Consider the following 13,052-nt stretch of genomic DNA (forward strand, 5'->3'; position numbering starts at 1 on the left):
AACCAATGACTCGCAGCTCGTGAGCTGTAAAGCCACGTCAAGGCACCAACCACTTTACAGGCCATTCACACACCTTTCATACGTGATACAAACAAGACCATTCGCACCACCAGGCACAAAAGCAACACATTTCATAATTCACCAAAAAGGGACAAGGTACACCCTGCTTCAGAAAGACAAATATTACTGCACAGCCATCTAATCCGCAAGCACACACACATACTGGTGTGTGTAGTGACCAGCAGAAAGTCACTACTCACACACAGCCAGCCGAGCGCCAGTCCACGCACACCGCTAGCCAAGCGCCAGTCCACGCACACCGCTAGCCAAGCGCCAGTCCAGGCACACCGCCAGCCAATCGCCAGTCCAGGCACACCGCCAGCCAATCGCCAGTCCAGGCACACCGGCAGCCAATCGCCAATCCACCTACACCACCAACCAAGTGCCAGTCCAAACACACCAACAGCCAAGCGCAAGCCTACACACACCGCCATCACATTTAGGATTTTTTTAGAAAAAAATAAAAACACAAACAAATTGCAAATAGATACAAATCTTCTAACAGAAAATCAGCAACTAAATACATTGCACTAACACCAACCTTGAAACAGAATCAAATTTTCCAAAGAATACAGACCAGGCAGTTCACTTTACCACTCATGAATGCTCCCAAAAATTCTTTCGCGTGTGGTACGCTCTGAAACAAGCAGGGAGACACAGTGCAGGATGAGAGGGACAGTCGGGGCAGTACATACGACTCTCCTTCCGCGAACCTCTTCGCCAACAGACTCTACATCTCCTACTGGGAAAATCTTTTGCGGGTGTGGGAGGAATGTGATCTGGAAAGTGGCGTTCTTTCAATCTAGCAACATCCTCCACCACTCCAACTCTAGGAACACTTGCCTGTTCCACTACAACAAGGCTGCCTATTACAGACTCCTGAAACTTAGCAAAAGTAATCTTTGACTCAGGGCAAGAATCCTGGAACACAACAAAAGCATTAAACATTGCCAAGTGGAAAAGATGGATAGCCAACTTCTTGTACCAAATGTATGCCTTACGAAGAGCAGTGTAAGGTTCCAACCTCTGATCTACTCTGTCAACACCACCCATGTGCCTATTATAGTCTAAAATGCACACAGGTTTGCGCGCTTCAGCGACCTGACCCCAAACAGTCACAGGTGCAGTGCTTTCATCATGGATGGTAGTCAGCATGTAGACATCTCTCCTGTCTGTAAACTTCACAGCAAGAAGCTCCTGGCAACGCAACGCACTGCACTGTCCCCGCACAAGATTTTGACAAACAAGTTCTTTCGGGAAACCTTTACGGTTAGAGCGGATTGTGCCACAAGCAACAGTGTCCACTTTGGCCAATTCCCTGAACAACCGCACACCAGTGTAGAAGTTATCTACATATAAATGGTGGCCTTTGTTAAAAAATCCTCTACCAAGTTCCCAAGCAATTTTCTCAGTCACTCCAAAAGTGGACGGACAACCAGGGAGGTTAAACCTAGATTCCTTACCGGTGTACACCCTGAAATTAGAGACATATCCAGTCCTACTGTCACACAGCATATACAGCTTTATTCCATAGCGTGCCCTCTTACTAGGAATGTATTGCCTAAAAACCAAGCGGACCTTGAACAACACCAAAGACTCATCCACTGCAATTTCTCTACCAGGGGCATAAATCTCAGAAAATCGATCAACAAAGTGATCAAGGACAGGCCTAATCTTAAAAAGACGGTCACAGTCAGGGTGATCTCGTGGCAACGCTAAACCATTATCAACAAAGTGCATCATCCGAAGCAATAGCAAATACCTGTCACGACTCATGACTGCCGGAAAAATAGACGTTGCCATCAAGGGACTGCTAGACCAATATGAAGACATTGATGGCTTCCTTAGCAAGCCCATCAAAAAAGTTAAACCCAAGAACTTCTTCATCTCTTCAACATTTGTGGGAGTCCACCGGGTAGCTCTAGAGTGTGGCTTAAGACTGGCACTGTTGTCCCTCAAAAACTGTTCGGCATACAAATTAGTCTGCTCAACAATCTCTGCCAAAAACACATCGTCCATAAACAACTGAAAAAAATTTACCGGCAAAAAGTTTTCAGTATTCACTCTAGACCCTGGAACACCAGTAAACTCTGGCAATGCCGGCTGCACCATGCCAGGGGCAACCCAGAGGTCATTACTTTCAACGGGAAGCCTTGCAGCCCAAATGCCTTTTGCCGCACTACACCAACGGGATGCCTTGCAGCCGCAGGCTGCAGCCCAGAAGCCTCTTGCCGCACTACACCAACGGGAAGCCTTGCAGTCCCAGGCTGCAGCCCAGATGCCTCTTGCCGCACTATCGGCACATCAGTCTCCTCCTCTAACACAGGCACTTCATCCGCACTAAGAGTATCTTCATCATCCGATGACTCCATACGGAGAGACAACTCACTGCCAGAATCGTCCCCTGCCTCCTCTCCCTCAGATGCAGAGTCAGTCTCTGAACCATGGTCAGAGGAAGACTCAAACAGCAAACCAACAACCTGCTGAGCAGTAATCCTGCGGCTAGCCATTATACTTACTAAGATAGAAGACTGCACAAACAAGTCAACAACAACCAACAATGTGCAAACCAAGTAAGTAAAGAAATGTGTACCTTTATCACAAAGATCAATGTACTCAAAAACTATACAATCCAATTACAAGAGACAGCTGCACTCAACAGAAACCAACTCTGCAGTGACACAGCAAAAACCAACGATATCAAACTAGAAAGAAGAAAAAAAAACAAATTACTCACTAGACAACAAAATACACAACGAGCACCAATGCAAAAAGTTTTGGACACTCAAAAAACAAACATACTGCTATTATTACACCATTTGCAAAAAAAATTCATGCAGAGAAATCAAACACATTTAGATTGTACAAAAAAGAGTCTCTTACCAAACTACACAAACAGCAGAACCACCAGTAACAACACGGCAAACTGAAAAGAGCAAAAAACTTCACCTAGAACAAAAAAGTAAAAAAAAACACATTACTATTGCAATTCACAAAAAATATAACAATAAACATTACAACATGCTATGTAACTACCCAAATGGTCATTTGGGTTATGTGCCAGGTGGGGCAGAAAACAGCAGGAAAAAAAAGGCTACTCTGTCCCGGGGCGGGTGGGCCAAATACATATTATAAAAATTGCCCCCTGGAAGCGACACTTGCAAAAGGGGTCACTTCCATTTTTATTTACACTACTTCCCTGGTGTCTAGTGGGCATTTCTGCCCCCCCCCCCCCCCCCCAGGGCCAGAAACGGACCGAAAGTGGACCGATCTGCCCCCAGGGGGGGGGGGGGGGGCAGAAAAGTATGTGCAAAAATTATCCCCCAGGGAAGCGACCCTTGCCCAAGGGGTCGCTTCCCATATCACAATAAATAAATCCCTGGTGGCTAGTGGGCTTTTCTGCCCCCCCTGGGGGCAGAAACGGACCGAAAGCGGACCGATCTGCCCCCAGGGGGGGGCAGAAAAGTCTGTTCAAAAATTATCCCCCAGGGAAGCGACCCTTGCCCAAGGGGTCGCTTCCCAAATGCCGAAATACAAATCCCTGGCGTCTAGTAGGGCATCCCTGCTCCACGATCGCGACGCTGTGCGCGATCGTGGGACAGGAATGCCCAGCATTGAGACATCAGGGGAGAGGAAATACTCTTTCCTCTCCCCCGATGCCTCAAGGCACTGGAATTCGCCCCCGCAACACCGCAAGAAAACACTCACCCTCCCCGTTGGACGCGCTGGAAGAAATGAATTCCAGCGCGTCCAACGCTTCCTGATGATGCCGGCGCGCGCTGTGCGCGCTGACGTCATCAGGAAGCGTGGGGGGGCTCGGGGGTGGCAGCGGAAACTCTTCCGCTGCCATCCCCCTCTGTGGGGGCACGATCGATGCCCCAGGGGGGGAGCGCCAGCGCTTCCCCCAGGGGTTGTGCTCATGACGGAGCGGTTCCGTCATGAGCACAGCTCAGCCGATGCTCATGACGGAACCGCTCCGTCATGAGCATCGAAGGGGTTAACCGGCCTATAAGCAAAATAGTGCAGTTTGGGCTAGCTGCCTTACTCCAGTTAGTGTACCTCTTCTACCTTGTACATGCCACACTCCTTAGGCTTTAGCTACCTTTCATTCACATGGTCGTTTCCGCCACCCAAAAAACATGTTTGCTTCTTTTTATGTCAAGCCTAGGCAGGGCATACGCTGCTCTGCAAGGCATGCTGTATCCAAAATATGTGCTTAAACCACCTCCTATCTTTTCTACTGGCTCCTGTTAGTGCCCTTCCTAAATGCCTTCTGTTGTTTGGTGCATATGCTTAATTAGTCCTGCATTTTGGTGTCTCAGACGCTCCCAGCCGACTGCTCCTATTATGTGTGGGCATACTCTTTTTAAAAAAAATATTTATGCCTGTTCCCTCCTGTGCACTCTGTTTTTTATGCAAGTTCCTTACTGCACACTTCCCAGCTGCCGTGCTTCATGTTTTGGATGGTAACACAATTCCGTGCTTAGCTGATGGCTTTAGGTTTGCTCCTCTGCTCGTGTATTAGCATGGTGCCTGATTCACGGATGCCGGCAGCCGCGCTTCATGTTTCGGACAGTAACGCAATACTGTGCTTAGCTGACTGCATTAGGTTTGCGCCTTGGCTCGTCTTTGGTCCACTTGCAATAAATCCAACTGATCGCATGGATTTATCTGCCTCACCACTCTGTAGGGGCCCCCTTCTGAATATGATGAACTTTACTCCCCTTCCCACACATCTCACACCACCAACCTCCCTACAGTGTTCACGTCTCCTGCTCTGCCGCTGGCAGTCTCCTCCTCCCCCTCGCTTTCTTTCTTCCTCTTGTACCCTTTCCTTCTGTCTCTGTCACGCACCTCCTTACTTGCACAAAACAATGACTTCAACAAACGGCTCTTACCTCTCCTTTCCTTTATTTATTCCCATGTCAAATGGATCCAAAAAAGAAACACACACTTTGTCTACAAATGTCATCTTTTCAAACATTTCTCTATTCCAAAGTGCAGCCTTGGGACGGAGAGGAAAAAAAAGGTTCAAATGCTAAAAAAATAAAGCAAGATAGAGTGGTCGCAAAGTGGCCAGGTTGGTTTTGTTCACAAGCACACACATTAGCGCTACATTAGTTTACCAGTGAAGCGCTACTTTAGTTTTTCGTCTTTGAACAACATTGTTTTTCCCAGTTAGGGAAGTGCACTATTCCTGGAGGTACTGCAATATCTGGTTGATGCTTACAGTGGAAAACATTTATTTGCTCGTCATTGGTCCACTTGCAATAAATCCAATCGATTGCATGGATTGATCTGCCTCACCACGGTGTAGGGGCCCTCTTCCGAATATAATGAACGCCAGCCCCTCATCACACTCCTCTCACTCCGTCAACCTCCCTACAGTGTTAAATTCTCCTGCTTTGCTGCTGGCAGCAGCCCCCTCTCTTCCTTCCTCTTTCTCTTATTCCCTCTCTTTCTGCCTCTGTCTCGCTCCTCAACACTTGCTGTAAACCTTGACTTCAACAAACGGCTCTTACCCTCTCTTCCCTGCTGTCTCCTTTCCTTTATTTGTTCCCCTGTGAAATGGATTAAAAAAAGAAAGAAACACTTTGGCTGCAAATGTCGTCTTTTTCTGACATTTTCCATTGCAAAGTGCATCCTCGGGACTGAGAGAAAAAAAACTAAATAAAGCAAGACGCAGTGCCAGTAAACCTCTACTTTCATTTTCTCGTCTTTTTTTGAACAACTTTGTTTTCCCTGGATGGGGAAGTGCTCTATTCCTGGAAGTACTGCAGTACCTGATTGGTGCGCAGAGTGAAATACCTTTTGATGTGATCCTTATCAGCTGTTTTCCTTGTTTTGTTTATAAATTGTGTACCATGGCTCTGTGTTCATGGATATGGTCTTTTTAAGCCATACGGCTTACGTTTTGTAAGGATATAAGCAATGGACATTGAAACGGGTCCCTTCCAGGCCCTTTAGTCATGTCGTTAACTTTCCGGCCAAAATACTCATTGAATTATGAATAATAAGTGTAAAAATGTTAAAGTAACCATGATGTTCCTGCTTATATTTTACATGCTTTACTTAATCTTGCATTCCCTATGAGTGTTTTCTTTTTCCAAGATGTTGTTACTTTTTTTTCAGCCAGCATATTACTCTTTCCTCCCTTCCCTCATAACCTATTTCTCTTTTCTGGTCCTCCAGTGCTGCCGGGTCATACAAATGGCAAAAGTACATTGTCATTTTCAACGCCAAGAGCTTTAACTTTCACAAATGTGAGACCGATTGCATTGCAAATGCTTGTTTATCTGTGTTATAATGGAAAGAGTAAAAAAGTGATAGACTGCAACTGAAATTAGTCTTATTCTTCTGTGAATTTACACCAGATTTGGAAACGTCATTTTCACACAATTGAAGATAAATATGTGAAAGGGACATTTGATCGTGCATTCCATTTGCGGTGGAAAATTATCCCATGGCTCCCATTTCTCTGGCATGATGAACATGAGTTGGTATTCGTTTCATTTTGTTTATACTAGACAGTGGTAACTCTCTCTGCATAGGCCAACCACCTACTTGCTTGCTTTCGGTCAGGGAAAATAAAGCTGTCCGGGTTGTAAAAAAAATATAACGAATCCTCTTTAAAAATGTGTTCATGTAACTGTAGTTTAGAGAGAATTAAAGCGGTTGGCAGTGGAATAATGGTGAGATGTGAAAGTCCTCTGCATTGTGTATGGATGTGTTTCCCTTCTCAGTTCCCAACTGCAGGTGTAGCTGGTGTAATGCCTTCTATTTGGCCCTAGTGTCATGCTAACTAAAGCGTGTTCAAAGAGTTGCAGGCCTTTCTCTGATTATGTGAGGTTCTAGACTTGTACTTTGACTTGGAAGAGTGAACAAAGTGTGCTCTCTTAGGGCCATATGTAGGTAATTTCTATTTACCGATTCCTAAATACCGAATTTTACCGATTCGGTATTTAAGAATCCGTAAATAGAATGTAGGTAAACAATCGGTACATTTTACCGATTCAGTTATATTCGTTATTACCGATTGGGTATTTACCGAATCGGAAATAAGGAATACCCTCCCATTCATTCCTATGGGCCAGGAGGCCCATAGGTATGAATGGGAAGCCATTCACTATTACAGATTCGGTAAATACCGAATCGGTAAAAGGGGGAGCATATTCAAGGGTGGCACATTGACACACTGTTTCACCTCTGAATCATGCATGTGTGCACATGTGGCGCACATACATGCCCTAAGGGCATGTATGTCTGCCACATGGCACTTTTAACAAAGCACAAAATTGCTTTTGGAAAGGTATTCGGTATTTACCACCAACTTGTAGTTGGTGGTAAATAACGAATCCTTAAACCAAAAATGCACTCACTTGAGTGCTCCCTACATAGGATTTAAGGATTCGGTAATTTACCGGTTCCTTAAAATAACAAATCGGTAAATTACCGAATCCTTAAATCCAGCCTCCTACATCGCAAAGGGCTAAATACCGGTCGGTAACGGGAAATTTACCGATTTTCGGCTGTTACTGACCGGTATTAGCCCTCCTACATATGGCCCTTAGTGGGCAGAGGACTCCTGTAGCTGTCCTGCTATAACCAAGTCGTGGCAATATACCGTTTATTTTGGCAAGTGTGACCAGAGCTTTTTATCTGTTGAGAGGGTGGCCTTCAAGCCCCTCTTATGTAAAGTTCTGTTATAGTGTGTGCCCAGAATCTTGCTTCGGCATACTGTGTATATGTTGAGTTTGAGAGTGTGTATGTGGGACATATACAGTAATGGGGCTCTGATTTAGGATATATGCAGTAATTGGGCCCTATGTGTGAGTAAGCGTGAGGACTGAAATCAGCAAGATTCATTTTAGATGCCCCTGACATGACAAACGATGGAGGGTGAAGACATCTTACCCAAACAGTGTAAGAATAGTGACAATATTTCTTTGGCGGCAGGGTGGTGATACAGACATTGAAGTGAGGAGTGTAGACACAGGAATGAGGACTTTTGTTAGCAAGGGGCTGCTGATTAGTGTATCCAGAGCATTTAGTTGATAGGTGAGGACATTTCTGGGTCGGCCTTCTCTTTTGTCTATCCCTGATTGCTATTGCAGATAGGCTGTAGACAGCCAGGTGCAAAAACCTCGTACTTCACTGTGCCTGTGCTGTGTGTTGCTCTAGTTTGGAGACAGCCCCAGTGCTACCTGCTGTGAAAAGAATCCCTCTACACTAAGACTGTGCATTCCATGTCTAGAAAATGTGAATAAAAGTGGAATCTAAACAGCTCCGACTTTATTCCAGTTCAAGGTATTTCATTACCAAGGAATGCTTTGCAGAGTACTTGAAGGACTGCTGTGTGACTAGAGCTAGTCTCTGTCTGACAGCCAGTCTCCCAGACATGAGGACATCTCCTAAAGCCTGCACTTTCTGTGGGAGAAGCCGAGAGTCTACCTAAGTGCCTAGAAGCCTGCCTGCTGGAAGGAGTCTGCTTTGCTGCTTCAGGAGGAAGACCGTAAAGGAGGAGAAGTCAATAGGATCCCAGGAACTTATAGAAATCCAGAGAAAACAGACTATCTGAGAGTGATTTATGTGAGATCCATGCTGCAGAGGGTCCCCGTCAGCTGTCAAAACTGGTTCCAGACTGCATCCACTTCAAGTTCTCGTGCCTTTAATAACTGATTGTGCTTGCAACTGCCTGCATTGGCCTAGTTGGGGCTGCCGTCTACTGTGGTGACCGCGTCGGATTATTTCTGTTTTGAACTGCCTTCATCGGCATGGTTGGCATTGGATCTACTCCGGTGACGGAGTTGTCCTGACTGAGGTGCAACTGTTTACATTTGCGTGTTTTCAGAGATCACGACAAGGTGTTTTGTGGCTTCTACAGATAGCTGCAACAGAGTGTTGTTGACCAGGTGTGGCATTTGGGGGAACAGAAAGTAAAATCCCTCATAGTTCCGTTCAGTGCCCTACTGGGATTGCTTTGTCTTATTTCTTTGATACTACAATTGAAAGTAGATGCCAAGTTTTTCAAAAGGAACATGAATGGGGAGTTGACATCCCATACCTGTCCACGCCTGCATCCAAAACCAAATTGAAAGTGCCAGTTGATACTATGTCCCTGTCTGCAAAGCCCTGTATGGTATTAAGCAAGGTTATCAAATATTTCCTGACCCACACTGGGGGTATACACCATTGCTACAGTAATTCGCCTATCCTGGAGCCAGCCAGAGACCATGACATTTCTACCCTCTTTATCTTTTAAGTGGGCTAAAGGTGTGAAGTGTAGGGATCTGTGGAAGGAAATAATGGCTCCATTATGTTTAGCACCGGCAGAGGAGCGAAAGGCCACTGGACGAGGTTTATATTTAGAATAATAATCTTCCTGGTTTCACAGATGTGTTTTCTGCTGGGCAATGATAACCCTAGCCTCCCATAATCCACATTTTTATCACTCCTCTTGTGAGCTTTTAACCCCTTTGTGTTTCAGGAAACAGACCTAACCAGGGGCTTGGTATCAAGGACACATTCCTCCTTCGGACCATTTCCTAATGACCCAAACTCGAACTCCCGAATGAGAATAATCAGAGTTCATATGCCTCCCAAACTCACTATTGGCAGCACGCTTGAACACCTACATACTCCACCAGTCCCCTCTAAAGAGTAACCCTAAATGGATCAACCAGTACTTGTTTTTAATTTCCATTCACCCTTGAGCGTTCACCTTCACCATGAATGAAGGTACCTCTTAGGAACCATCCACCCTTGAGCTATCACTTTCATCATGAATGAAGGTACCTGTTAGGGACCATAGCTGTGCATGACCACATGAAATAGAGTACACGAACATGCAGGGATGTTACCACATTGTTACCACATATTGTAAGAATGGAAGCTTAACAGAACAATATGCTATTTTTTAAAGTCTCAGAATGAACATCACTAGGCAAATCCTATTCTATTTCCCAAGTCCATTTAAAAAAAAATCCCAATACCACAAATGTTGGTTTGTATGTTTAAAGTAAGCATTGATTTGCTAATCTATTACTTTTACCAAGTATTACAGAGAAGAGACCTGCTGTTCAATGTAAATCATTTTAAAGGTAGCTGATTACTTTGCACAGTACTGACTATTATTGCATTCTTACTTTGACCATCTCAATTGTAGTTTTAAGAAATAATCGAATATATAGGTAAAGAAATGAGAACAAAACGAGCAGCACGCTAGAACCGAGACCATGAAACGGGGGCTTAGTGGTGATGAGCAAGCACCAAAGGGTCCATTTAAATATATGCACTGTTTGCCCTCTTTACGAATAGCTTCAGGCTGCTAGTGGTGCTTGAAAATAGTAGCAGCGATACATCTATGTCCTTCCATGTAGTAACAGAATCACTTGAGACAAGGACTTTTACTCTTCCATGTGCTAATAGGTGATCTAGAGATAGTATCTCTCCCCCCCCCCCTGTCAAAGAATAGAACGATAACTTCATATTGGATTTTGTTTTTTAAATTCTTTCCTTCTAGTAACAAGATCATCAGTGATATGACGGTCATCCCTTCCAGACCAGATATTTGTATTTAAAGATCTTTTCTTTCTTTGCAGCCTTGAAGATTGCAGTTGTAGATATTTATCATTCGCGGTTAAAAGAAAGACAAAGAAGAAAAAAGTAGGTTTGTTCTTTCATCAGTTGGTTTATGCAATTATTGATAAGTGTTTTATTTAATATTGGATTGTTTGTGAGAAGTTTTATAACTTGGACAGTGAACCCAATAATTTCTACACAGTTGTACACCATGGTGGGGAGGGGTAATTAAGTTGCAGAGAGGGTGAATTACCACAAAGAGGAACGGTTTTCAACTGTTCGATACCATCTAGCCAGTCTGCAGACTGCTGGTCCCATTTGGGCTATTACTCGAAGTCCTGCTGTCCGGCTTGCAGTGAGATATTTGCCATGGAAAGGTGCAGCCTTTCCTTTGTACTTTCAGAAGGCAGGGTGCATAGAATTGATTCACAAATAAATGCCACTCTGGTTGGATAAGTTTGAATGCTTCAGTGGCGGCTCATCCATAGGGATGTTAGTGCTATAATGTTTGTCGGAGCTTTCTACATTCAGCTCGCCCATTCCTCTTCGCTCAGCAGATCGTACAAGGCTGTGGAGCTACCCGGTGCTATCGGCCATCCTCATTCCTGACAAGGATGTGAGTCGAAGCAATAAATCTGTTGCAAATGAGAGTTAACTTGTTTCCCTTGTACTTCCCTTGTACACCAGATCCAACATACACACACATGTATTTCGGAGGACTAACTTGCATTGTTTGGAATTAAATGCATTGCTTGCCTGTCTCCGCTAGTGAGAAGACAAAGGGAGAGTAAATTCAAGAACGACCCCTGCAATTAGCAGCATGCTTACAACTGCTATGATTTATTTCAAATCCAAGCTGCCTGCAGATTTGGGTGCGCATCTTAACGAAGAGAGGCTTGTTTCAGTGTTAAACTTTGACTTCACATTTATTTGTTTGTGTTTGGTGAGTGTTTTGAGAACTCTCATGCAGAGTTCCAAAAACACTTTTTGCCTTTACGCATAAAGTGTCTCCAGGGAAATATTATAAACAATTCTTACTAATTTTAAGGTCACAACAGGGAGAATATTAAAACAGATTGTAATGTGCTTATTTGCACTTCGTTATGCTTTGAAATAAATTATGAAAAACGAATCAAAAGACTAAATTTGTGCTACTTAGCGTTTTGTAGAGAGAGGCTCGAGCATTACTTGTCGCCTTGTAAAAATAGAAGTGAAACGCATTTTTAAACTAGTCAAATAAATGATAAGGTAATAATGAATTCTTAAAATGTGACAACTGTTGACCAACCTCAAATGATCCCTCCTAGTTTTAGTAGTGGCAGCATGTGAGTAGTGAGGTCTACCTTGGTGCTCTGTGGCTACATAAAGAATGAGGACACCGTAGACTCCTGCTGATTTGTGTACACCTGTATAGTACGACGGGAAGCATCTCTGCTTTACATAAGTATGTACTGTGGTGGCTTAAGAATAGGTAGTGGCAGGACCTCTTTCCTAATGCCTTTCAGCCACTCCCTGCATATTATCCAATACAGCTCAAATGCGTTCAGTTGCTTCCCTAAAATCGTATTCATACTGCCTGTTCAAATTCCCTTTTGGGGGTTGGCATTGGACTGGCCGCACACATCAGCATAGCTCTCGCACATTAGTCTCAGAGAAGAAGCTGTGCCACATTCTTACTTGTGCTTCTTGCACCCGCCTGATCTCATAACATGAGCTTGCCCTCGCATACAAACTAGGGAGTTGCTTGCCTGTGATGTACAATTTTCATTTGGTTTAGTGTGACTCAATTTGTTTTCACCCGTGTGTGTGTGTGTGTCTGTGTGTGTGTGTCTGTGTGTGTGTGTCTGTGTGTGTGTCTGTGTGTGTGTGTCTGTGTGTGTGTGTCTGTCTGTGTGTGTGTCTGTGTGTGTGTCTGTGTGTGTGTGTGTGTCTGTGTGTGTGTGTGTGTGTGTGTCTGTGTGTGTCTGTGTGTGTCTACTGAGTGTCCTTTGAATTGGTGAAATTACACAGAAACCCAATGGAGGGTGAAATTGAGTGAAAATGGACCAAGTCCCGGAATGCTTTGCAACAAAGAACCTACAAGGCAGGCACACCGGAGGCCTAATTCATTTGATAGCATAAAGGGGAACTGTGGGAGCGAAGATTGCTGTGTGTTCAGTTGCCTTTGATAATGGAGCGCAAAACTCTGAAATGTGTTTGGCGGAAGGATGGAAAATGTTCGGATTAAAATGCCTGTTTCCTGTGCAATAAATGGTTATGACAATCACCTGCTGGGGAGTGCGTGCTCACAGGGCGACGTTTGGAGATGTATATATATATGTGTGTGTGTGTGTATGACTCAAACAATACATATAGCAAACAATTGATCGATAACTTGCACTCCTTTCATCTCGATCAATTGGTTGATCAAG

The 13,052-nt window shown here is 44.3% G+C and overlaps 1 protein-coding gene across 1 annotated transcript in view; it reads left to right on the top strand.

The window, feature by feature from the left end:
• TADA2A (transcriptional adaptor 2A) overlaps positions 1-13,052 on the top strand; it is a 215,335-nt gene that overhangs the window by 79,484 nt on the left and 122,799 nt on the right. Inside the window, exon 8 of the mRNA XM_085649482.1 lies at positions 10,662-10,725. Within this exon, the coding sequence (XP_085505608.1) occupies positions 10,662-10,725 (64 nt within the window). The remainder of the gene's footprint in view (positions 1-10,661; positions 10,726-13,052) is intronic.

The sequence above is a fragment of the Triturus cristatus genome, chromosome 3_2 (genome assembly GCF_964204655.1).
Source record: "Triturus cristatus chromosome 3_2, aTriCri1.1, whole genome shotgun sequence".
Taxonomy (NCBI): domain Eukaryota; kingdom Metazoa; phylum Chordata; class Amphibia; order Caudata; family Salamandridae; genus Triturus; species Triturus cristatus.